The sequence below is a fragment of the Heloderma suspectum genome, chromosome 10 (genome assembly GCF_057233095.1).
Source record: "Heloderma suspectum isolate Gila_16-S chromosome 10, 16-S_ref, whole genome shotgun sequence".
Classification (NCBI taxonomy): domain Eukaryota; kingdom Metazoa; phylum Chordata; class Lepidosauria; order Squamata; family Helodermatidae; genus Heloderma; species Heloderma suspectum.
In genome coordinates, this window is record NC_139467.1 from 43,544,671 (window position 1) to 43,570,611 (window position 25,941).

Consider the following 25,941-nt stretch of genomic DNA (forward strand, 5'->3'; position numbering starts at 1 on the left):
GCCCAACGCTCTCCTCAGGCTGCCTAACCAGGAACAAAATGGCGGCTCCGCAGGAAACTCCGGCGAGCCAATGCCTCCTTCTTCTCAAAGCGAGGCAAGGAAGGGGCGGAACAGCGAGAGTGCGCGTGCGTGCTCATTCCTTCCGTAGGCCCGCCCACTCGGCCCCCGCTCCTCCGTCTCCGTTCCTGCGCTCGTAATTCGCTGAGGGAATCGCAGCGGTGGGGTCTGTGATTGGCTGGCGTTGGCGCGAACCCGTCGCGCGCGGCTGCTGTCCTGAGGTGAATTGTGAAGGGGGGCGGAGGAGGACCTTTCAGGAAACAATAGAGGAGCGCCGAGCGGCCCGCCCCTGGTACTGCGAGCGAGCGAGCAGCCGGCCGACTCCTGAGGCAAACTAGGAAGCCGCGACGTCGCCCGCGGCCCTGAAGAGAGTCGGCATCATGGCGGATAAAGAAGGTGAGCGGAGGGGGCGGAGGAGGAACACCCGAGGCTCGACTAGGCCCCAGTCCCTCCTTCCCTTCCCGCCCTCCGCGCGGCCTGGCGGGGCGCCCTTCGCCCAATCCCCGCGCCCGTTGGCCGGGCCCCGCCCCGCTTCCGCGGGAGCCGCCCAATGGGGCGCGCCTCCTTTCTCTCCCGCCTCCCCTCCCCGGCCTCTCGGCTCGCCTCGCTCGTGCGCCTCCGGTCCGTCCCTGGCGGGGAGCTCTCTGTAATGAGGCGGGGCGGGCTGCAGGATGGCTCAGGTGGGAGACCGGCGAGGGGGGCGCGCGGGCGAGGGGGGGACGGCCGCTCGCCCACTTCTTCCCCTCGCCGCGCGGGGCCTGTGACGGCGGCCGTTCCTCCGGTGAAGCTTTTCCAGGCGGGGAGGGGAAGGTGCGCCGGGAGGACGTCACCTGGCGGGCGGCGGCTCCTCAGGCCGGCCTCGCTCGTGGTCTGTTACATGTAGATCCCGCCGCTCCCCCCGAGGGGCTCAGGGCGGCGCACGGCCCCCCCCCCCGGGTTTAGCCTCAAGGCAGGCAGGTAGGCGCGGCTGGGAGGCTGTGGCTGGCTCTTGGAGGCGCAGGGCCTGTGCACGCGTCGAAGGACAACGCAGCCCTTTCCGTGTGCGAAGTCGCGCGGAGGGGCTGTTAAGTTGTGGGCGCCGCCAGGCCCGTTGTTTCTAGAGCAGGGGTAGGCCGACTTCAGGCGTGTTGGGATCAGCGTTTTCACTTGGCCCTCGAGATGCAAAATAGTCGCTCGGGGGCGGACGGAGACTTCGAATTAAGGAGTAGAGTGTCAGCTCTTCTCAGCTCAGGAATTAGTTTTTTAGCGCCAGACTGAGCTTGTTGCCCTTCCTCAGAAAAATCCACTCCTGGTTTTCCTTCTTACACCTGTTTTCGTTTCAGCAGCCTGATTGGAAAAGGGCTTTTTTGCTGCCATTGTCCAGCTGGTGGAAAGTGAGAAGCCCTTGCTAATCTACTGCTGATCACCCAGGAGAGCCTACTCTTGTTTTTTGCCCAGCCCTGTTCTAGAGTGTTCAAAGTGCCTCTAATAAATTATTTCAGTAACTTTACAGCAGCCGTTAGATAGACCTTATTCCATTTTGCACATGGGAGGCTACGAATATAGCGCTTTATCGAAAGACATCCAGTGAGTTCATGAGAGATGTAAGATTTGAGCTGGGGGTGTTGTTGTTTCTGACTTCAGTAGTTCTTACAGTCGCCCTGTAAGCATTATCTATTCTCTGTATATTAGAGATTAGAGGCTGAGAGGTGGAGGCCTAAGATAAGCCATTTGTTGATCTCTTGGCTGAAATAATATTTGAACCAGGGATTTCCATTCAAGAACTCACACTTCTAGTGCTACTGTGCACTAGGACTAGATTTTCTAGTTGCTGTATGTTTTTAAACTAAAGCTCTGATACAAGTAGCTCTGATGCCTTAAGGTGAGAACTGCTTTTCTGCATTCTGTTTGTAGAACAGTGCATGTGGAGCTGCAGGCCTGCACGCACTTGTAAAGAATGTCACTATGCAGCTGAAAAACTAGAATGCTACTGGCCTAGTGAAATTAATTCCTACTCACATAGAAAAAGAATACTACATGTGGAAGTAAACTACTGAATTCAGTACAGCCTATTCTCAAGTAAGTGAGCATAGGACTGCAGCCTTAATTCTTAGATGATGTTACAGGCCTGCTGTACCCCCTCTCTCCCCAGTGGGATGCATATGCCCTGTGGGGAGGTGTGATTACTCAGTGCAGTGCAGTGGGATGGAAAAATTCCTGTATACTGAAGATGGAAATAGCTTTTCCCCTCTACTCGAAATTCTAAATACCTTTTGCTAGAGAGCAGTGACTTGTCCCTGGGCTTTCAGTTTTGTCAGTATTAATTCTTTACATATTTTTCTTATAATTACTAGCTGCCTTTGATGATGCAGTGGAGGAGCGAGTGATTAATGAAGAATATAAAATATGGAAAAAGAACACTCCATTCCTCTATGATCTTGTAATGACCCATGCTTTGGAGTGGCCCAGCTTGACTGCTCAGTGGCTTCCTGATGTAACCAGGTAATTCTCTCCCAGGATTGCAGAGGATCACAGAACACCTATGAATAAGGCCTGGTGAACAAACTTAGACTTAGTTCTGAGTAACGCACATAGGTTTGTGCTGTGATTGTAGCCCTATGGAGGCATACAGCCTGCAGACATGGCAGTTTAAGTGTGATGAGGGCAAGGGCATATATGCAAGCCCTCACCCTGTCTCTTGGTTTGGATGACACAACAGATCACCATAGGTTAATTAACCCTTAGGGAGGCGTGAGCCATCCACCATTATAAATATGCATACTTGTGTTGTCTGAACCCGGGAGGCGGGGTTACTTGAGGGTTAAACAACCGTTGCATAACCCATGGTCTGTTTTAGGGTTATATGTGGGTTGTTTAACCCTCAGATAACCCCTGCTGCCTGAGTTCTGGTGACATGACATGCTATGGCAACCTTCGGCCAGGGCTTGAATATTCATAATGATAGCCACCACGCGCCACAACTCCTCATGGGTAAATTAACCCATGATAGGCTGTCGTGTTGTGCAAAATGACTCTATGTCTCCGGGAGCCTCTGAAGACCTTTACTTGTTTAATGCTATGGTATCTCAGGGGTTGTAACAGCATTCTGCTGAATGCACTTACAAACCACTCTGTGATTGGGTGCCCTGCCTAATTAGGGTCTTTGGTCACATGGAAGCTTGCAGGCTGCAATGCTGTGCATGTTTAGACAGAAATGAGTCCTACAATTACAGCAGTGATATAATTGCTGTAATTATATTTTATCATTGACAATTATGATAAAATTAATGATAACAGACAATTATCATTGCTTCCAGCCAATGCTGGCTGGAGGGATGCTGGGAGTTGGACTTTTTTCTGTCTAAACATGCATAGCATTGCACCCTGAATGTGACCAGCTTGAACGTGCTTACAACTGCCCTGAAGTCTTCCCATGCTCCATACATGGAGCCAGTTGTGTAGGACTGTTAGGGGTGGTGTTTGTGTGCACTCCCTTCCCCCCTCCACACTTTCATGTATGCAGACAACCCTTGGATAAAGCTTGTTTTACTAGCTTCTCCTGTCATGGTGAGGTACATAAACATTGCCTGTTGTAGCCATTTTTTAATGCTTGCTAATACCCCTACTTCTTTTTAGCATATGAACAAGTTTGTTAAAATAACGCATTAACATTTTTGAATTTGTGCTGCCTTGAGCATCTCTGAAGGGCAAGAAAGATTTCCGCTCACTAAAAATAATGTTGAAGTGACTTACAGAAACAACTACTGTAATTCAAATTGCTGACCAGTTTTCCTGCTCATAATATTCTGTATTGTTAGGCAAGGAAAATTAATAATCCTGGGATGAAATTCCAGCAGCACTAGAATAAGGGATGTTCTTATTAGCAAAAATGATAGGGACATTGATGTAGCCCTAATGAATCGGTCTTGGCTAAAAAACCAACAAACCTTTCCCTTTGACCTTGTTATTCTTTGCAGGCCTGAAGGCAAAGATTTCAGTATTCATCGGCTAGTTCTTGGGACTCACACCTCTGATGAACAAAACCACCTTGTGATAGCCAGTGTTCAGCTCCCTAATGATGATGCACAGTTTGATGCCTCGCATTATGATAGTGAGAAGGGAGGTGAGGGAACAAAATGGGGAACAAGGTTGGGATTCTTTTTTAATCCCTCTGGTAACATTTTACTTTATTGTTAAGTAAACATGCTGGAGATCTGTGAATTGTTGGTGTTGTACAAAGATAAAAATCTAAATTAATAAATGGGCTAATAACATGTGGAAGACTGTTTCTCAAAACAGTACAACTTAGATAAATTACTGGTCTGAAATTAAATTTTGAATGGTGTGACATACTGGAGCATTCATTTTAAACACAGTTTTAGTAATTGTATCTCCTGATTGATTTGTAATATGCTGATTTACTGTTGTCTGGATTTTACTGCTTAATGGGTTTAAATTGTGTGTGCTGTTGTACATTATTTTTATTTTCTAAACAGAAAAGAGGTATAGAAATCTGATAAACATGCTGGTAGACTGTTCTAGGACTGTTAAAATGGGACCTCAGCAATGTTGGCTGTGGCTAGTTAAATATCTGGATTGATTAGTGAAGCCCTCTAATGCCACATTGCCTAAAGATGGTTTAGAAGATTGAAGTGTTTTGTTTTCTATAGTTAAACATCTATATAGCTGTATTGCATCCAACAAGTTCCTACTGCTCTTTCTTCTACATTCCCCCTTTTCAGTTCCTAGCTTCTTGGTCTTAAAAGCTTTGTTTCCTTTTTTCTATAACTTGAACAGAATAGATAGTAGAGGTGTCATCTTTATTTTCAGAGTTTGGAGGCTTTGGATCTGTTAGTGGGAAAATCGAAATTGAAATAAAAATCAACCATGAAGGAGAAGTAAATAGAGCACGCTACATGCCCCAGAATCCTTGTATCATTGCCACAAAGACTCCATCCAGTGACGTACTTGTGTTTGATTATACCAAGCATCCATCTAAACCAGGTATTTGCCTGTTCTTGTGTTCTTATCTTGCCCCCTTCATGTATGCACTTTGGGAATAAAATAAAGAATAGGCCTTATAAATTTCATGTTATGCTGGGAAGATAATCTTTGGGTGTGGGCAATTAATTGTTTCTTGCTTGTGTGTTTCATGTTACCATACCCTTTTTTGTAAAGAGTAATCACACATTATTTAGTGCCATTTAATTCAGTTTTGCTTGTTAAATCCTGACCAGGAATGTAAAATGACCAACTGTACAGCCCAGGCAAATTAATAATATTCTGGGTCCAGAGACTTCTCTAAGTGTCTCAAGCACACTTATCAATCTCAGAACTAAACTGAGTGGTTTGCTGCTTGGGTTTTTATTTTCTGGGGGAGGAATCCAGGGGTGGGGTGGCAAAAATGGCCCTCAGACCTCCTGTAGTTGACAATCAGGTTTTCACCTTCTTCCTCCAGGCCTGGAGCAAGAGCTAACTTTGTACATTTGTTCTCTGTGGTTACTTGCTCGTTATTTGTAGTTCCCTAGTGCTGCATGAGTAGAACAATCAGAGACTGACACTTTCTTCTTTTTAGACCCTTCTGGTGAGTGCAATCCAGATCTGCGTCTTCGTGGACATCAAAAAGAAGGTTATGGTCTATCTTGGAACCCAAACCTTAGTGGGCATTTGCTTAGTGCATCTGATGATCATGTGAGTATTGTATGGTTAGTTAGCCCAGTCACATAGGAATATTGTATCTGCCAAGTGAATGATGTGTCCTATATGAATGTCTTCTATCCTTTTCCTCTTTAAGACTATCTGTTTGTGGGACATAAGTGCTGTTCCAAAGGAAGGGAAAGTGGTGGATGCCAAGACCATCTTCACAGGCCATACAGCTGTGGTGGAAGATGTTTCCTGGCATTTGCTCCATGAATCTCTGTTTGGATCTGTTGCTGATGATCAGAAACTCATGATGTAAGCAGAGCATTTTTTCACATTGAATTACTCCCTGAATTTTTCTTAAAGGGGAGGGGCCCTTATTAATACTGACTCTTGCAACTAGTGTGTGTTACCAGTCCATAAAAATTGTTTCTCATCCTGAACTCCTCTTTATTTTTAGCTGGGACACCAGGTCAAACAACACTTCCAAGCCAAGCCATTCTGTGGATGCTCACACTGCTGAAGTGAACTGTTTGTCTTTCAATCCTTATAGCGAGTTCATCCTGGCTACAGGATCAGCAGATAAGGTGTCTGTTTAGAACTTTCAGATAGTATTACCTAAATTCACGGTGGTAGGATTAAGGGTATTTCTCTTTGAATTGGTATGTTATGCAGTTTGTTGTGTTGAGTGGCCCTAGTCAGTTCTCTACATCTGTTAAGTTGATAAAGAATGCGTCTGTAAAGTAAGCAAGTAATGACAGTAATGAAGACTGCATACAGTATGGACTGTGTGCAGTATGAGAAATGATCTTTTTTAATAACTCTACTTTGATCTTCCTGGTCAGACTGTTGCGTTGTGGGATCTAAGAAACTTGAAACTGAAGCTGCACTCCTTTGAGTCACACAAAGATGAAATATTTCAGGTAAACTCTCATCATGATATGGGATACCTTTTTGTGATCATTTGACAAGGTGGCTGCTTTTAACAAAGGTTTCAAAAGAAATGTTTTCAGAATTGGCTTTGCTATTAGTTTCAGGCATGAACACCTAGCTTGTGTTTGCTTATCTTTGATAATCAATTAGTAGGTATTGAGGAGAACCTACAGCTGATCTTATGCTTTTTCTGCTTGTGGAAAAACATGATTATGTTGCTGGGTAGCAAATGGAATACAGAATTGGAGCAGTGAAGTTGAATTATATACTTTTCTGTGCAGGGGGTGGGGTGTTACTAAGAACTTTAAAGGGTTGATAAACAAGGATAAAGAAACACTGATGTATCACATGAAGGTTGCCACTGGAGTAGTATATGCAAAGCATTGGAAATCTAATTAAATTCCAAGAATTAGAGAGTGGTACATGAAGCTGTAGTATTTTTCAGTTGTAAATAAATTAGAGCTAGTCGGGAGGAGGTCATGTGCAACAATGGAAGTGGTTTAAGCAATTTTGAGTTAGCCAGTAAATTACAATGATTGGCAGGCTTTTTTTTTTTTTTTTTTTTTGCTGATACAAGGAAGTTGTGCTTTATAAAGCATTTGACATAGATTGTAGCTCTTAGTCCCAGAGGAGGAAAATATAAACAATACATCTTTAACACTTTCTTGTAAGAATATGCTAGCTTTATGAGGTGTTCCTGGAAATTAAAATTCATAATCCTGTTGTTTCCAAAGGAAATTTGATTCAGTGTAGATCTTTGGTTATTATGATTTCTTTTAACCTTCTGCTGTCCAGCCTTTTATGTAGCATCTAGAACAGTTAGCAGTTTCCAAGAGGAGAAAGCAGACAAACGAGGGGAAGTTAGTGTAGTTGGGTGGTATTTATGAAAAGGCCTTGTTTGATACACTGAGTGGGAAGCATAAAAATCTCACCAATGCTAGAACTTAATGGTAGATTCTGTGGTTGAACATTTTATGTCATTTTCATTGCTAAAGGTTCAGTGGTCGCCACATAATGAAACTATATTGGCCTCCAGCGGTACTGATCGCAGGCTAAATGTCTGGGATTTGAGGTGAGTTCCAAATGGGTGCAGTGCTGTGTAGATGTTGAGTTTCACCAGAAATGCTTTTCGTGTGTCCCCAATTATTCTCTTATGTTTTAGCAAAATTGGAGAAGAACAGTCTCCTGAGGATGCAGAAGATGGCCCACCTGAGCTGTTGGTAAGTGGGTCTTGCCATAATTTGTCTTCTCTTCCCCTCCTGCCCCGCTCCCCCATGCAGCTGAAAAAATCTAGATAAAAATCGGTGCCTTTACAATTCAGCTTGGTGGCAGATTGGTAATTGTGAACACAATCCTTGCTCAGATCTGAGCAATTCTGAAGGGTTTGTTGATTCTCCCTTGCCAGTATGCATGCATACACTTCCTTCCTTTAATGATTCTCTCCCCACCTCTTTACCAAAGATGCAAACTGATCTGTCTTTCTAATTTCTAAGCAATTTTTCCTTTTTTGCTACCACCTCTACCTGATTTATATATGTCCAAGGAACTGGAAGATACTTTCTGAGTTGAGGACAATTTCTCCCCATTCCCCGTGGTATCTCCTGTTTGCTGTGAATGAATTAAGCTTTGCTGTTGGGGGAAGAGAGGGATAGATAACAAATTTGTTTCTATGATATTATTTTAATTAAAGTTTTGTTAATCTGGATTTTATTGTTAGTTGCCTTGAGCACTATTTCTTTGACGGAAAGGCAGGATAGATTAATAAATAGCAAAGTGGGTAGAGAAGGAGTGAAAGTGAAGTTTAAAGTTGACCCAGTGCTTCATTATGCATCCTGTAGTTAAATACTTACTGTCATGGATATAATTTAAAATGGAAGTAACGTTGGATTAGCACCATTGTGAAGCTGATCCTTTTTGTATTCTGGAATCTGTGTTTGGGTTTTATTTTTTTCAGTGTTAAAAATAGCTATACTGCTTTGGAGTGCAGCCCTTAAAGATTGATGGGTTTTTGTAAGTCACTCTTTTTTTGAAACTCTTCTCTTGATCTATGTATCTTCAGGGGCATTGTGTACTTTAATCACTTTCTTGTTTTCAATGTTAGTTTATTCATGGTGGTCACACTGCAAAGATATCTGACTTTTCCTGGAATCCCAATGAACCCTGGGTAATTTGTTCTGTATCAGAAGACAATATCATGCAAGTCTGGCAAATGGTAAGTACTTGGTTGATTATTTCAAGGGAAAGTGAATCCAAAACTGTGGCTGTCCAGTAGCTGCAATAGAATGAACAGGCTGTTTTTTCTTTTGTCAGAGCTGTGATCCTTCTCCTTTAACCATGTCTTGTATGAACAGTGTTGACATATATATATGTGTGTGTGTGTGTGTTTTTCCATAGATGTGTAGACCAGGTCAAAAGCATTCTCATGCTATTGCAGAACAGGGCACTCAGGATGACTCAGTACTTTACTGCAAGTCATCTCAAACTACAGAAGGGGTCTACTGTCTTCATATGTATTTGGGGAGAATAATTCCAATGCTTACAGCTGACAAATGTGTAAAACTGGTACATTTTGACGTTGCTTAGTGCTTATTAGAGTGCTGTTTGGCACTACAGTTAGAAATTGCCCTCAGAATGGGAATCTGTTAAACAATCAAATTAATATTTCTAATTCCACATTCCTCTTCCTTTATAGGCGGAGAACATATACAATGATGAAGATCCTGAAGGAAGTGTGGATCCAGAAGGGCAGGGGTCCTAGATACTTGACCACTTCCATCCTTGTTTTTTTCCTCCTGTTGTCCTCTCCCTGCACTGTTCTCCCAGCTTTCATAAGATTGTCAACACTGCTTTTTTGAGTGAGACAAATACACCATGCATTCAGCGGCCCATCTGTAGATACTATCCATCAGTCTTGCTTCTGATTGAGAAAGTGAACTGTTGCTATTGAAAGCTGAGGGCTTGGCCTGACATGAGCTAGCATCACACGTGGTTGGCCATTTGGTTGGCCATTTTTCTCCTAAAATATTAGTTGGCTGAGCTGGTATGTGCTCTGCTGCCTCTGCTACAAGATTAATTTTTCCTTTTCAATTTTTTAAATACAAACTATGCCTGAATTGTTGCAGTACAAATGTTGGTAAGATCTGAGTGTTTTTATACTAGGGGGAACTTAAGAGTGGAGAGGATTCTCTTTTATTTTATTAATATTGGTCCCTCTGATAAAAGTGTGTGCAGGGCTTTATCTCTTAATAGACTTGTGGTTTCAGATGCAGATAAATTCAGAGCAAGGTCACCTATTCTCACCTGTTTCTAGCTGCTGTCAGTGATTACAGCGATTCTATCCAGATAATGTCTGATTTTTTCCCATAACACCTTGGTCCTTCCATCTTTTTCTGATGGGGCAACTTAGGATGTGGATCTGATTATGGTGATAGCTTATGCCTGCACATCACTTAGCTTGTTTGTGTTTCTTGAACTATGTCCTCTTATTTCTGTGAATTGTTTTTGTGTTTTAACTTGGGGGACCACCAAGTTGTAAAAGATGTTTGTTTCCACTGACTGATAGACCACAAATGGCATGCCTAGCTACCTGGAGTTGCACACAGGCAGGTGGTATACATAATAAGGAATGATATAAGTGTGGGTGACATACTCTTTCCTCTTATATCAACACATCTCTTGTGTGGGTGAACTGTTCCACCATGAACCTGAACAAGTGCTTCAGATGAAATAAATTTGATTTTCTATGTAGGATGTGATTTGTCTTCTTTCTTTAACTGAAATCTTGAGTTTTCTCGAACCAACATGAAAGTTTAACTGTTTGGCGTCTAAATTCCTAATGAAGTACAACTCTGCTGGAGAAGGGAACAGGCACATACATTACAAAATAGACATCCTGAAATATGCCGAGAGCTCTTTGCCACTGGCAATAAAAGATGGAGGGACCTGAAAGCTCAAGCAGAAGTTGTAATCTAAAGCAACAAAGACATGCTGCTGGCTGAGTCTTGAGGAACATACTGATACTGATGGGCTTTTGAGAGCTGTGCACTACTACAATCTCAGTATGATCCAGGAAAACCCCCCAATAAGAGCACTTTTTTCATTGCCAGTAACTCAAAGTGAAAAGCTTGATGGGGTAGCTAGCTGTTTGCGGTCTGCAAATTTGTTGATGTCTTTGCTTCCTTAAACCACTTTTGGGCTTGTTTTAGATTGTGATGACAACCCATGGGTTGTTGGGGCTGCATGGGAGCAAGCAAGCTGCCCCTCAACTACTTGTGGCTTTGCTTTGTTTCTGGTTAACCACTGGGTTAAAATCCTGGGTTGTTTCTTGCTAAACAACACAGTTCTAGGTTTGTATGTCATGCTTTGTAAACTGGAATCGAAGTGGCAAGTGGTCCTTGTGTCTATCCTTCACTGTCAACAGCATTTTACCCACTAATTGATGTATTTTGCAGTGCCTCTCATATAGAGAGAGCATCTCTGGAAGCTCATTATTCTGAAACTGTAGAAAGCCCTGTCCTGTTGGCAGAACAGGCATCCATTTGAGGTGGAGGATAGAGGAAGGGGAGACAGACCTGATTCCAATTGGTTGTGTAGAGCAGTGGTTGTTGTATTGGCCTGTAGTTCTGAATTGGGGGTTAAGTCACTTTAACCATATTACTACTCTATAAACAATTCCTACTTGAAAAGTTATTTTAAAATGCTCTGTGTATGTGCATGTATAAAAAATTTAATTAGAATGTAACTTCAGTTTTCTATCTGTAACATGTCAAAACTACAAACAGGTGGCTTAAAGAAAGAGTCCTGTTCTCAGGTTTTATACAGAAGAATAGCATTGAAGCAACACTGACAAATTTGCTGACGTGTTGGCTGTATACAATCTTTTCACTATGGAGTTGCCCATAATGCATACCTGGTGTCCTGTTGATGTGACACCTGTCCAGTGCAACTACCAGATTTCAGAAGATCATTTGCAACTCCATTTAACATAATAAAGATACAAACTGTCATCTTAAAAGTCTGGCCCTTTGGCTACCATGTTGTAGTCAGATGGAGAGAGTGGTTCTATTTTTTTTGTAAGAAGGGAAGGACATCCATGCTTCTGAATTCACAATTCACTCTTGATCCTGTTTCGCTTCTGACTTGCAGAGTTGTCCATAGATTTCTAAGCAGCCTCTGTGAGGATTGAAACTGGATCATCAGTTGCCCAAAGTAATGGTTTTACAAGCAAATCTAAATTTTAAAAGGTTGCATGTTGGGGAATAAGACGAGAAGAAACATTGTAGAAGACACCACTTCTTTCAGATCTTGAGGCTTTAAGAGCAAGGAAGATAATACTGCAAATAAAATGTTATGTGGGTTTCTTATTTTAGAAATTACCAAGGTGCTGTTCAAAAGTCAAAATGGGTCCTGCCCACAGACTTCTAATCAACCTGTTTGTTGATTGGCTTATTGGGAAGTTGTTAAAATACTCTTCTGAAATGGTGCAAAAGCATAGTTAGATTGTATACCAATTATATTCGGATGTTGGAGGCACTGTCTATGTGTGGTCACCTTTAGTAATCTGTCTATTCTATAAATGGATAGTAAAGAACTGGATGTGACAACATGTGTCTTAAGTTCCAATAGTGAGAAACTGTCACTTAACGCCTTTCTCTCACTGCTAATCAAATATTCTATGGGGTAGTAATCAAGAAAGTAAGTAAAACCTACTTGTAAATGGACAGCTCCTGATGTAAGCTGGCCTTCAGCTCTTCCAATTCTTGGTTCTTTCGCTGCTGAAGCTGTACTTCATTCTTCAGTTCCCTCAGCCTTTCCTCCATTTCTTCTACCTGCTCCTGTGGATGGACAAGCATTGGCATGTAACTGTCAAAATGTCCTGGAAAGGAAGACAACCTGCAATTTTTCATTGTTGCCATCTGTTGTATTCAAGGCTAACATGGATACACTGTTCTAATTGCCATGGAAGGTATCATATTTTGCTCTCAATATGGAAATTTCTGGAATAGACAACCAAACTGATAATGTGTGGTAGAACTTTTGACTTCAAAAGCTCCAACCTTAGTGCGTATTTTGGACTCTGCTATAAATAAAAATTGTTTGCCAAGTTAACATGAAAGCAAGAGAAGTGCTTGCAAACTGTATAAATTAGGCAAGAAAATTTGAATTAACTTCTTTTGCTAGCTTTTTTCTTGTTCTCCAAAACTATGTGGGTTGTCTCATCTCATCTCCTTTTTTTACTTTGGAGATCTCACACTTGGTGCACTTTCAAGTCTATCTGCAGCCACAAGAGCTACAAGAGCTAGAAACAAAGAAATCCTGAGATTTTTGAGATCTTGAATCCTGTGTCCAGTATCAGGTTCTCTGCTTTTTCTGGGTTTTCCTGGAAAACCTGCTCAGTCTTGAGATGAAATCTTGCCTCTGGCAAAGCTGTCAAATTGAAATTTATGTACGTATCTTGGAGTAAGACTGAAGGTGGAAGTGACTGTCTTATAGTAAGCACGGAATAATGTTCAGAAGACAATTGAAAGGACAGAAGAATTTTTGCTAGTCAAGAGCTTCACTACCTATGGCATGGGCACTTCTGAGAGGGGAGGTGTGTGTTTCTCCTGGCTGAGCCAATGCACCTGAGATAAATGGCAACTCTGCTGATCTGCACTAACTAAAACTGGTGTACTGAGGGATTCAAAGATGTTGGTACAGTCTAAATAAGTGTTTCATGATACTCCACACTTCCTGTTTTGTGGATGTTTTCTCCATGTCCATGCTAAGGTACACTGAACAGAAGCATCCATGTGCAAAAACTACTTTTGGCTAAGATCTGCCTTTTTATCTGACCTAGGGAAGCTGTATGCTATAAATGAAAAATAAAATATCCTTAATTGGAGTCTGCAAAGTCACTGTAACTAGAATAAATCATGCTTTTAATACAGGATGTACAAGTGCTTTTTTGCCAAACTCAGCCTCTCTTAGATGTGAAAACTATTCAAGATACTGCTTACCCAAGGTCTGCTGCTATCTTAATTGCAAAATTATATTTAACTATGTAAGTTACATATATGACTTCAGTTGAGGAGCTGAAGGATGAATGAACTCTGGGGCAGTGGTACACCTTGCAAGAGTGACACAGTCCTGTAAAGAAGCCCCTCCCTGACTGCTGAAGCCATACCCCGGAGCACTTGTCTTAAAGTTTTTTCTCTATCACCATGAGGGCTAGAAATTTCCTTCTTCTGAGGCTGCAATGTGAGATTTTTAGGAGAAGTTAGTTGTGGTGGAATCTGCAGAATGCCAGATTTGTTTGTGGCATGAGTAAACCATAGTCCCTGCTCGGAGCAACTTCAGTCACAGTTGAAGGTGTCAGTACAACATGTACTGTTGATTAATTGACTGTGCTTGATTTGTATTTTTTAAAATCAAGGCAGGGAGCACTAGCTGTGTGTACCCAGATGGTAAAGGGGGGTGGGGGGAGGACGAGACATGCATCTTCCAGAGATATTTTTGTTACTGTCCACATGTTGCAGTTCTCGGGTCTGGACCTGAAAGATGCTGAAGCTCAGCCCTGGTCCAAATAAAGCCCTGTTCACATGCCTCCTGTTATGGAAGATCAAGGGTTGCCTTCAGGAGTTCTGTTTGTCTGAATGCATCATAGGCCAATCCTGCCCATATAATGTTTGTTGCCTCCCTTGCCACAAAAATAGGCAGCTATTTGTCTGTGTTCCAGAAACAGATCTAATCACATGGTCTAAAGCAGAACTCTGGGAAGAGGTCAATAGAAAAAGCAGAGAAGGGTGTTCTTACCATTTTTCTGCAACGTGAGAGGAGAAGAAGATGAAAAATAGAGTAGACATAGCAGTGAGCCTCTTTGGGGCTCCAAACAAAAGGAAATGTCAAAGGAGAAGCAAACCGATAGCACGAGCCCTTCCCACTGACGCGGAATCTGTTTCCCTCATGTACCTCTGCAAACCCGCCATAGACTGCAGTATTAAAAGGGGAGAGACTGTTGTAGAATTTGGCCCTTGAACGGTCTTGCACAGAAGGAGATGGGGAAGGGGATGGAACAACATCTTTATTTCAGCTCCCAGTACTGTCAAACCTTGCTTCCTTACTTTTCCTTGGACTGATTTCTTAGGCTGGTGACCTCTTGCTCCCTGATAAGACCCTGCTTTTGGACTGCCCTTTTGTTGGACTGGGGATACTGTGTTTTTGACCTTTGCATGCTACTGACTTCTGCTTCAAGCTGCCCTTTTGCTGAACTGGTACAACTGTGCTTTGACCTTTTGCTGGTCTACTGACTTTCCTAAACAGACTTGCCCCATAGTTGATCCCAGGGCTGAGCCTTACTCAGCCATAGCAGGACAAACATGAAGGTTAGATGTCCTTCTAGAGCAGAATGCCTCTGAAAGGCTTATGAGCAGAGCATGAAAGTGGCATCCACCCAACTGCTTGTCCTCAGTATCAGCATACTCAGCAGCATACTGGCTGTGGATGTGGAGGGTGATTTTAAAATGTTAAATACTGAAACAAACAAATGTTACCAAATAACAAAAAACATCCGGCCACTGATGGTCCCTTCAAAAGCTGATGTCATGAGCGAGCTAACGTGGGCTTCTGCTTTCTCTCAGGACACACAGGTCTTAAGTAGCCCCAGGTGTTATGCTTAACGCTGAAACTCCAGTATCAAATGAAGGATCAGATCAGATGCATTTGCCTGCGGTGGGTTCTGCCTCAGTTCCTATAAATTACCTCTGTTCTTACAGCACATCAGTGACAGGCAAATGTTTTAACATTTGGCATTTTCTGCCATCTGAATATCCTTAGTTAAATGGAGGCAACTGAGCCTGATGGGTGTTATTGATGGTGCAGTAGAAAGGCTTGAGAGGCTGTTGGTTAGGATGGAAGCCTGGATACTGGCCAGGCCTTGCTGGATCCTGAGAAGTCTAGCTATTTAGTTTTCATTTTAAGGGAAGGACTCCCTCATTTCAAAAAGTTATTTCCAAACATAACTATTCCTGTATTAGGTGAAACTTCCACATAGACTGGTATTATTTCCCATAGTGGACACCTGGATGCCTCTGGGGAAGTTCACAAGAAAGTCCCACTGAATTCGCTGAGATTCCCAAGGAAGTGTGCATAGTTTTCAGTCTTGGGCATACTGGGGGGTGAGCCCCCATTGGAGTCAGTGGGGCCGAGTTCTGAATGAATACATTTAGGGTTAAGAGTGCAAATCTTATTCTTCAGCAGTGTTTCTGAGAACCCATTTGAATGTGTGAACAAAAAGATGGACTGTTTAGAGCATGTGATACATTAATAAATCCATGCATTGGGGGAACCTTCTCCATATTGCTATGGATTGCTAGCTAGCACGAAACGCATGGGCAGCAAAAGCACACAGTGCTGCTCCTGCTAGGTCATGCCATTTCGGGGGGATTACATCTTTAGATGTTCCCCTATATGAAGACTTCATGCACATACAAAACTAACATGCTAGGGCAAAAGGTATCCTAACCTTCCCCTGGTATTTTAGTCTAAAAAGCTCAAAGAGCTCCCCCCCCCCCTTAATGAGCTTCCGTCGTGCATTAAAAACGTTGTTGTTCAGGCAGGCATTTGGGGTGGGTTAGGGTATTTTAGAAAATGTTTTTATTGTAGAATTTTATTGTTTTAAACTGTTTTTATTGTATGTTGTACATCGCCCAGAGTGGCTGGGTGACCAGCCAGATGGGCGATTAATAAATTTAATAATAAATAAATAAATAAATAAATAAATAAAAGAGGTTTTTAAATATAAATGTATGGAGGAGCAGCCAAACGGGTGATTTCCCCAGTCTGAAGCTTGGCAAGAGTGGCACTGCATGGTTCTCCGCTGTAGCTCCAAGCTTCTGGAGTTTGTGTCATGGCATCTGTTGTGCCATCAGGCAGAGAAGTGCTGCATCATCTGTATGGCAACTAGCTCTAGCTCAAGAGTAGTCTGTGCTGCCATACAGCTTGAGCCCCCCAATGTGGGGCCTGTTTGGCACCAGTGGGCTGTGGACACGGGCTCTTTGACACCAACCAGGCTCCCTGCCCCTCCTGGTTTTTTTTTTTAATTCAACTTGGTGAGCTGCCACCATCTAGGTTCCAAGGGTGGCCCTACCCTTCCCCGACTGCCACAAGAAGGGTGTCTGAGGAAACATCTTGCCTTGAGTGGGTGGGAGAAGAAACTGATTATGTTTGAATTCAAAAGGAGAAGAGAAACTGCATAAGAGAAGAAAGAAAAGAGGAACAGGACAGCAAAGAACCTGCCAGCCCAGAAGGACAGGAGATGCAGTGCAAACCTGGGTACAATTGCTTCCAGAATAGGTGTATTCCCATCCATCTGGGCAACTGAACAACCATCTGGGCAACCATCCTGCTCTTTTCCTCCTCCCTCCTCCTCCCTTTCCTTGTGTCTCGTGTGTTTTTAGATTGTAAGCCTGAGGTTAGGGACTGTTTAATTATTGATTCTTGTAAGCTCCTCTGGGAGCTTTTTGCCTGAATAGTGGAATACAAAGGCTTTGAAATAATAAATTTAAAACGTTTTTTAAAGCAGAGGCTATCATCCTGCATCTCCCATGCCACCTTTATTTCCATAGGCTGCAGCCCAGCACTTCATTTTGAAGAATGGCCCAACTGCCCAGAAAAAAAAAAATGGCTGGGCATGGTAGGGAGCATCCTAGGGGACTAGAGGGGGTGGCAGGAAGCGAGGGGGTATTCTGCCTGTTCTGTGAGTGTACGCATGTATGTGTGTACAACCTGGTTAGTTTGTTCATTGGTGTGTGTGTGTGTGTGTGTGTGTGTTGCATGGGGTTTGTTTGGAAAGTTTTTTGGGTGTAGTTCTATGGTGTAGGTGGGTATCTTGCATGTGTCACATAGAGAACGTGTGTGTTGAGCATCAGCAGTTTGCTGATATTTTGTGCTTTGTAGGGGCAAATACGTGATTTGGCATTTGGGACTCGGACCCCCACCTCTGCCTCGTATTCTGTTTCTTGGCCAAATTTCTTGATTCTGAGCCTCAGTTTGCTTCCTGTGAAATGGGTGTTGGAGGAGAAAATGAGGGGTTCAGAAAATTGATTTTGTGTTTTGGAACTCAGAACCCAGTTCTGCCTTGAACTTAGGTTTTTGGTCACATTACATTTCTTTTAGTTTCACCAGGTTGCCTTGTGAGAAATTAGTATTTTGTGACAGGCCATGCCTACAGTGGCAGCCATTTTGTGAGATTTAACTTGTGCCCATCACCCCCTGGCATAAGGCATACCTTGTACTGGAGAACTTCTTCATCCCGTTTTTGCTTAATGAGCAGAATTTGTTCCTCCAGATTTCTGTTCTGCAGCTGGAGCTTGCTAACTTCTCCCTGGAGTGGTCTGAGGGTTTCTTTTAGTCTATGGATCTCGTCCTGGGTCTTTCGCAAAGTCTTACTGCTGGCTTCCCTCCTTTCCAACAGGCGCATCAGCTTAGGCTCATAATGTTCTTCCAGGCCCTGACGGCTCTCTGACACAAAGCTCTCAAACTCCATGGAAAGCCGCCGGCTCTCCTGGAGGTAGCAGCTGTCCCTCCGGCGCCTGGGAGCCCTCAAATGCTGCCTGAACTGTTCTTTCTCCTTCTCACAAGTCTCTCTCAACTGGGACAGCTCCTCTGAGAGCTGGCTGACCCTGCTTTCCAGTTCTTCCTGGTAGACAGCATACTGGGCCACATCTTGCCTCCTGGTTTCCAACTGGTACTGGCACGCCACGCATTCCCGCGTCACCCTGAATAGCTTCCGTTTCACTTGCCGAATCTCATCCCTCAGGCTGCCCCTTTCAAGCTCGACTTTGGCATGCAGCCGGTAGGCTTCGAGGATCTCTTCGTGGGCTTTTTTGATTTCCTCAAGAGCTGGTTCCCGTAGAAGCACGAGTTCCTGGATGAGCTGGTCCCTCTCCCTCTCTAGCTGTTCCACTGCTTCAATGCACTCCTGAAAACGCTCTCCGAGGTCCTCCATGCTCATATGTTCGGGCTCCGCATCATACAATTCCTGGCCTTCCATAGCTTCCTGCAGCTCCACTGGGGAACCTGCGATTCCTGCGTCTTGTGAGAATGGTACATTGATGGGATCCATGTACAACACCCCAGGGCGGTCTTCTCCATCGAGCTCCAAGAACGTTCCTGCATCCCTAGCATTTAGCTCTAAGGAGTTTTCTGCATTGTCCACTCCCAGAGAAGGCTTGGAGTCTGCCATCACTTCCCTGAAAATAAAAAGCAAGCTGTGAATCAAGCTTACAAATCCCTGAGTGACAGCTCCTCTGGCACAGGTAAGCTTGGGGAGCAGGTATGCCATCCCCATGCTAAATAACTGCTGGAACTTTGCCGTACAAACAGTGGGTAAGCAGAGATGGATTTAAACCAGCGCACATTATTCAGTAACAGAGGAAAGTCTATTAGGAAGACAGAATCATATGGCATTTCTGACATTTCTAAAAAGATCTCTTACCCCCACCAGCTGTGATTTGTTTTGAGTTACAGAGTAATAGAAATCAAAATATTTCCCAAAACAGATAGTGGCTGGGAGGCAGATGGCTGACTGCCCTTGCACCCAAGCATGTAGTGTGTAAAGCAGCAAAAGAAGAACAAGGTTTCTTCCATAGAATATCTGCCTGGACGCTGGTTCTGTCTCCGTCTGAATCGGCCAGGGCCCTTCTCCCTCTCTGATAGGGAGAAACTCTCCTCAAGACTTGAACCAGTGATTGTATTACTTGGCAAAGCCCGTTGAGGGAGGGTAAGGCGAGCATGATGTCATCCCAGAAGCAGGGGAACTTCTTACTGAGACAATTAACATTTCAAATTGGGGGAGGGGAGTGATCCACAAAAGGAACACAGACCCATGCATAGAGAATCTCTGAAACACCTCTTGACAAGGACCCGTAGGAGGAAAAGTAACAAGCCTATAGTTTGTGTACATGCAACATATACACAAACTGGTTAAAATGTGTGCTGTTGCCAGCTTTGGTTCACTCTTAAAGCGGGATTTGGGCCTTAGAAAAAAATGGAAGATTCGTCTGATTTCTCAGTTCTACGTGATTCGTGTTCTTCACAGGCATATTGTGTAATTCCTGCTGGAAAACACCAGTGGGTGGCTATAGAGGTTTAGGGTAACAGCTGTCAGCAGTTGCTTCTAGAATGGACCCAGTCTACAAGGAAGCCAGGCAGTCTCGGAGAGTAGGTATGAGAACACAAGCAACAGCCTATACATTATTTTATCCCACTTTGCCTAGTAATCTGTTCTTGTGTGCCAACATACAGGGTACTTCCAGACAAGGCTTTTATGGTACCATTACCCTGCCCCTTTCACAGAATTTTACAGGGGATTCAGACAATGTGTTCTACTCTCAACCCTCCTGTGTTTTCTAAGCCGTTCTTCTATCTTTCTCTTAACACACAAATCCTGTTCAGGAGAAACAGACAGAGCAGCTGCACAATACTCTGTGACTGCTAGTGCCAGGAGCCCTCCATCTGGAAGCACCCATACTCTAAACCCCCGTTTACCAGGGATGGTCCCTCTTTTCTGGCACATGTCCCTGGTAAATCGATGCCCCTGCGTTGTTGCTGTGTTTTGCTTTAGGCTCTAAAGCCCTTGCCTTATAACCATTCAAAGCCTCAGACTTCAAAATGCAATTGCCTCCCCCCAAATTGCATGCATGTGATAGTAAAATGCATGAAAATTTTGCAACTTGCAAGAAGCTCAAGTCAGCCTTACCTCTCTGCTGAGCTATTTCCCTTTTTGCTTTGGTGCGTGAAGGAAACACAAAAGACTTTGCCTTCTCCCTTCAGTAGCTAGTTTTGCAACTTGGGGACCTTTGAGACAAGGCTTTTATTGTGAAATCACTCTACCACAAACATGGAGTTTTACAGGGGGTCCAGACGTCATCTTCCATTTGTAACCTTCTTATGTATTCCCACTGCTTTCCCGCTCTTTTCTTACCACAGAAAATCCATTAAGAAGGGAATGGTGGAAGGGCTGCACAGTACCTTTTGTCTGATAGCACTAGGGCTCTCCATCTAGAAGCAAAGATGCAAACTGCAAGTGCTCAGTCTTCCTGTGACTGGAGGTTTTTCTCACTTCCTACAGCAGATCTCCTTGTAGAGGAAGGAACTGTAATTGCGCACTTGCCAGCCAGATTGCACAGTGGGTTTTCACTCCCAGTTGCAATGGCAGTGAAGGCTGTGCTGCCCCTGCGCACGCACGCTCTCCTGCCTTCCTTTTCCGCCTGCTGAGCTGTAACCTACTGAGTGGCAAATAACGTGCAGCACAGCCCTTCCCCTCTGCAGCTTAGCTGTTCCCTCCTGAACAGCTGATGGGCAGGAGGGGACCCAGAGGGCTGGATGAAATCTGGCTGTGGGGCAGGGGTGCCGCACCCTCACTTTAGCAGATGCCTCATTTAAAAAAAAACAACACCTTGGGAGCTGCTAGAGCTGCCATTCTTCAGGGTCTGAAGGCACTGGAAGTTGATTCTCTAAGCCTGGTGGCAGTGCATGCCTGGGTTCTCTATGCACATATACGTAAGGGTGTGTGCATGAACGCTAAGGCACCATGCAGTGCCATTTCACCTGCTGCAGCTCTTGAGATATATCTGAAGTGCTGATAATAGTAAAGCATATAGAAGGTGGAGTAGACACTTCAGGAAAGGGTGTTAATTGTTGGGACACCTTGGTCACAGATCCTTTGTATGAGATGTTAGTTCCATTTTTATAGATGAAAAACAGCTCCTTCAGGCACTTAAGTGCTGCCCACTCAGGTTCTAGTTGGCCAAAGCCAAGCTGAGGCTGGAGCTCCAGTTTGCTTTTCAACAGAGCAGCAGTACTTTGATCCTAGGGGGTCCAATCCCACAGTCCCTTAAGGTGGGTAAGGAGAAAAGGATTGCTGTCTACAAAAAATCAGTGCCATAAGTGACCTTCTTGCCCCAGTTTGCCACCTTACGACCTCCCCATGCTTTGTATCCAAAGGGGACAAGAATCCCTGGAGAAGTTCTGACCTGTGATCGTACTGCATATGCTGATCTGGTGGGCATGTTGCTGAACATGTTCCATCTAAATATCAAGCCCACTTTGCTTGAATAAGGAAAAATGAGCAATAACATACATTTACGTAGTGCTTCACATACGTTATCTTTCTGTAACCCTTTCAACAACCTTGTAAGGTAGACAAGAATTGCAGGCAGCCTTGTTGGTTCATCAGAAAAAAAAATCAGAATCAACAGCTGTATAAAACATTTATCAGGACTTGTTTGAAACATCACAAAGACATCTTTTAGTTGGTCCTGATAAGGTATTACACCATTGTTGCTCCTGTAAAGTTGATCAGTATTATTATCTCCATGTTGCAGAGACTGAGTTCTAAACTAGACATGCTCAGATCTCCTGCTTTCTAAAAAACCAAAAAAAAAAAACCCACACAAGTTTAACAGCAGCTGTCTGGGGTAGATCATGGTGCCCCATGGGGCAAATCACATGAGATGTCTTCACTGGGAAAGCAGCATGGAGATGAAGGTGAAAACTCCTCCAGTGTCAGTCCCCACAGGATTGAGCCCATCTGTGGTTGCTCTCATAAACTACCAAAAACCCCAGCAGATCATGGATCTGTTGCCATCTTGTCTTGTTAGGCCTGGAGAGAGAGTATGGGTTACTTAAGGCCACCAAGCAGGGTGCTTCGAGATGGAGGGCTCCCACCTCTCCCCACTCCAAAGGCCTTGTGCAGCAACTAGGTCTTTTCTTCCTTAATGGATTTTCCGTGGTAAGAAAAAAGAGGCGGAGGGAAAACACGGGATAGTTACAAGTGGAAGTTGCCGTTGTCTGGACTCCATGTAAAATTATATGAATGGGACGAGGCAATTGCACAACAAAAGCCTCGTCTAGAAGCACCACAGGCTCAATCTACAGGGCTCCCACCTCTCCCCACTCCAAAGGCCTTGTGCAGCAACTAGGTCTTTTCTTCCTTAATGGATTTTCCGTGGTAGGAAAAAAGAGGCGGAGGGAAAACACAGGATAGTTACAAGTGGAAGTTGCCGTTGTCTGGACTCCATGTAAAATTATATGAATGGGATGAGGCAATTGCACAACAAAAGCCTCGTCTAGAAGCACCACAGGCTGAATCTAGATCTGAACAAGGTACTTCCCAATTCATAATTCAGGCACCGAGCCGCTGTGCTATGCGAAGACTGTGCCCACCTGAAAAAAAAGGAGCGGCTCCTTCTTGAGGCAGTGGAAACTCTAGCACAGCCTTCCCCAACCTGGTGCCCTCAAGATGTGTTGGGCTAGAATGCCCATCATCCCCCAGTTGTGCTGGCTAGGGAGTTGCAGCCCAGCACACTTGGAGTGCACTAGATTGGAGCAGGCTGCTCTAGCACCTGTTTTGAGACTGGAATCTTAACTTAAATAGATAAAAGGCATTAACCGTTGCACAAAATGTGTGTTATCTCCCCACCCCTTCCTGCACTTAAGGGCCACAATCCTACACAAAGTTAAGTGCAGTTAATACATTTTGGCTGAATACATTGTTGGTACCTGAAACACAAATCAAAATCGACTCCCAACCTTAGCAATAAAAATATGATAAATTAAAACAAAAAAAAAAGGCTTAAGCCCCATTAATTGTGCCCCAAATCTGCTACCCGGCATGATTATGCACTCTGCCTAATTAGAGTGTAGCTCTATGCTTAATCCCATGGATTTAAGGCCGTGTTGGATTGTAGCTATTCAACATGTGTATCAGTGATGCCACCTCCCTTTCTTCTACAGCTCCCTCCTCAAAACTCTCCTTTTTGATGAAACTTTGGCCCTAGTTCTCTTCCCCTACTGCACTAAAGGGGTATCCAGGTGCTGCCATCACCCTGCCTCATTCATGGAATTTTGTGCGGGGTCTAGATGATAACATCTTCCACTCACGTTTTCTTACTGCTTCTTGCGTCTTTTCTCTAAGGAGAAAAAGATGGACCAGCTGTACAACTGCTTCTCATTGATAACTGTAGAAGCTTCCATCTGGAAGCACCCAGGAAGTATAACTTCAACAATCCGTATTTTTTCCACTGTTTACCTCTGCCTCCGTTTCCCTCCTCTTTCACTGTTCTTTCCACTACGTCTCTTTCTGGATTGTGGGGCAGAGACCTGGTTGCTTATTCTTTGTAAAATGCCATGCATCTGGTTGCTGATAAAGGATGTTCTGGTATGTTCTAGGAAGAGATTTGGAGTGGTGGAGGGAACCCAGATGGAACCTCACAATTTGGAGTACCTACACAAAGTAAGTTTTTTTTTAAGTGTCACGTTGCCCTGACAAATGGGGGAAAATGAGTTAAGGGTGTTTTTTGCCTGACTTAAGTAGCAAGGGTCAGTCAGAGGGGTATTTATGTTGCTTGATGTCACAGACTGTTCACCTCATCTTTTTTTAAACTGAAAATGCATCTTTTTTTTACTGAAAATGCTGCCACAACCTCAGATGCAGAGAACACCCCCCCCCCATGAATTTGTGTGCCTGTTCTGCAAGATGGCTGGGGATGGATTAAAATATTGCAGCAGGAAAAAGAAGGCACTGCTCTGGTTTCCAAGCAAGCATTGTAGAGTCATCCCTGACTGAAGCGGGTGTGACTGAGCTGCAGCTGTTGCGGCTGGGTGGGCTGTTCTCAGCACCTTGCCTGACGCTGGACAGATGGGCTGTTTGAGTGGCACAGAAAGGGTGCTTAAGCTGCTCCGCTTGAGGATGATGAGAGTCAGAAAATCCTCCCAGAAGCAAATGTTTTGGGACAGAACCAGCTGTAGCAGAACCGGGAGAAATGAAACCACACCCAGTTGGAAGCAGTGCTTTGAAAGGACAGTGGGCATCCGGCGGTTTAAGCAGCGCTCGATCCGAATCATTACTGTTCTTCTGATGGGCCTGAGTTGGGATAATCAGTTGCTGCCGCCCCCCCCGCCCCCCCGCAGTCGCTTTGTCTCGACGGGAAGGAGGGCGAGCATTTGCAGAAGGGCCTTGCCGGGCGGAGGCCACCGTCGGCAGCCTCAGCGCGCTCTCCTCCGGCAGGAAGTTCTGCACGAGCCCCGCTGAGGCTTGCGCAGGAGAACCGGCGGGGGGGTGGCGCCCCTCTCGGGCCGGGGGGAGCGGAGACGCCGCTTGGGTTTTCCAGCTGGGCGCGCCAGCGAGGGTGTCCTCGGGGAGCGGCCTTGCCCCTTCCCAAATAAGGCGCTTTCCCCCCTCGCAGCCTGCTCAGCCTTCGCGTGCACGTCTGCTATTTCCTAGCAGCTGGCCGTGAAAAGCTCCGAAAGGCGACGCCCGGAGCAAAGTTCTCCGCTTTCAACTTCTGAATTAGGACCGAACTGCTGACACGGGGAATCTCTCCCTCTCGCGCGCTCGCTCGCTCTCTCTAGACGGCACGAGCGGGGGGCCGCGGATCCCGGCGTGGCTTCGCACAGCCCCGGCTCCCCCCCCGCAAAGATCTCGTCACGCGCCCAGGCTGGCATCCCTTACCGAGGCAAAGACACCGGCCGCCCCCAACGCAGCCACCGCCGGGGGAGACTGAGGAAAGCACGGATTTCTTCCCTTTCCCACGGCGGCCTGCATTGGCCGCAGATCGTCTTGCAAGCGGCTGACGGCCCTGCCGCTCCCAGTAGCCCTGATGCCTGTGGAGCTTCCGAATGTGGACCGAGGTATCCCTGGGGGGCGGCGGGTGGAGCTGCCCCAGGCTTCCCCGGAAGTTACCCGCGGAGGCGGCGGGGCGCCCCGATCGCTTCTCGCCCCCTCCCCAAAGTGAGCGTGACCCCTGGCGGGGGGGAATCTCCTCTCCCCGCGCGAGCGAAGCCAGAGGCCCCGCGGCCCCCGAGGAAGCGCGGCCGGCCGGCCGGCCCGCCCGCCCGCCTTACCTGCCCCTGCCGGAGCCCAGCGCCTCGAGCTCGGGGCTGCGCCGGGGCGCCGCATGGGCGGGCGCGCCGGGCCTTCTGAACGCGCCGCGCCAGCAGCCGGAGCGCCCCGGGCCGCCCCCGCCGCTGGGCTCTCCGGAGTCCGCTGCGGCGCCCGTGGAAAGGCTGGCGCCAGATCCCTGCCGGTGGCGCGGGGAGGAGGGGCGGGGGCGGGGGCGGGGCGGGGCGGGGCGGGAGGCTGCTGGCGGGGCCGGGGGCTGGCGCTCGCCAGAGGCGCGGGCTGCGCGGGGCTCTGGCGCGGCCTCCTGTGGCCCCGCGCCTTCCGCCAGCCGCGCTTCCTTTGCGCGAGTGTCGGCTTCCACACGTGCAAGTCTGCGCACTCGAGAGACACCTGTGAACGCCGGGAGCCCGAAGCGCGCCTGCCGGCCTCCGCCGGCGTCTTGTCCCAGA

General features: G+C 45.6%; 2 protein-coding genes across 9 annotated transcripts; one reads left to right on the forward strand and one right to left on the reverse strand.

Moving 5' to 3' along the window:
* Positions 1 to 212: 212 nt before the first annotated feature.
* RBBP4 (RB binding protein 4, chromatin remodeling factor) lies at positions 213 to 10,356 on the forward strand. Of its 4 annotated transcripts, none has more exons than XM_084816118.1 (12): positions 213 to 278; positions 2,391 to 2,538; positions 4,014 to 4,159; positions 4,867 to 5,040; positions 5,612 to 5,727; positions 5,831 to 5,991; positions 6,137 to 6,263; positions 6,522 to 6,599; positions 7,605 to 7,681; positions 7,772 to 7,829; positions 8,711 to 8,821; positions 9,302 to 10,356. In XM_084816118.1, exons 2-12 carry the CDS (start codon positions 2,480 to 2,482, stop codon positions 9,365 to 9,367), a joined length of 1,173 nt encoding a protein of 390 aa, XP_084672244.1. In that variant the 5' UTR covers positions 213 to 278; positions 2,391 to 2,479; the 3' UTR covers positions 9,368 to 10,356. The 4 variants fall into 4 exon arrangements, with proteins under 4 accessions (XP_084672244.1, XP_084672242.1, XP_084672243.1 ...); XM_084816116.1 differs by having other exon boundaries at positions 228 to 453; XM_084816117.1 differs by lacking the exon at positions 213 to 278 and adding an exon at positions 649 to 1,014.
* SYNC (syncoilin, intermediate filament protein) lies at positions 9,472 to 25,649 on the reverse strand. Of its 5 annotated transcripts, none has more exons than XM_084816110.1 (4): positions 25,495 to 25,649; positions 17,876 to 18,839; positions 12,319 to 12,443; positions 9,472 to 11,781 (listed from the first exon to the last, which is right to left on the reverse strand). In XM_084816110.1, the coding sequence occupies exons 2-4, from the start codon at positions 18,830 to 18,832 to the stop codon at positions 11,721 to 11,723; spliced, it is 1,143 nt and encodes a 380-aa protein (XP_084672236.1). In that variant the 5' UTR covers positions 18,833 to 18,839; positions 25,495 to 25,649; the 3' UTR covers positions 9,472 to 11,720. The 5 variants fall into 5 exon arrangements, with proteins under 5 accessions (XP_084672236.1, XP_084672239.1, XP_084672240.1 ...); XM_084816113.1 differs by lacking the exon at positions 25,495 to 25,649 and adding an exon at positions 25,103 to 25,346; XM_084816114.1 differs by lacking the exon at positions 25,495 to 25,649 and adding an exon at positions 23,533 to 23,808.
* Positions 25,650 to 25,941: the final 292 nt, after the last annotated feature.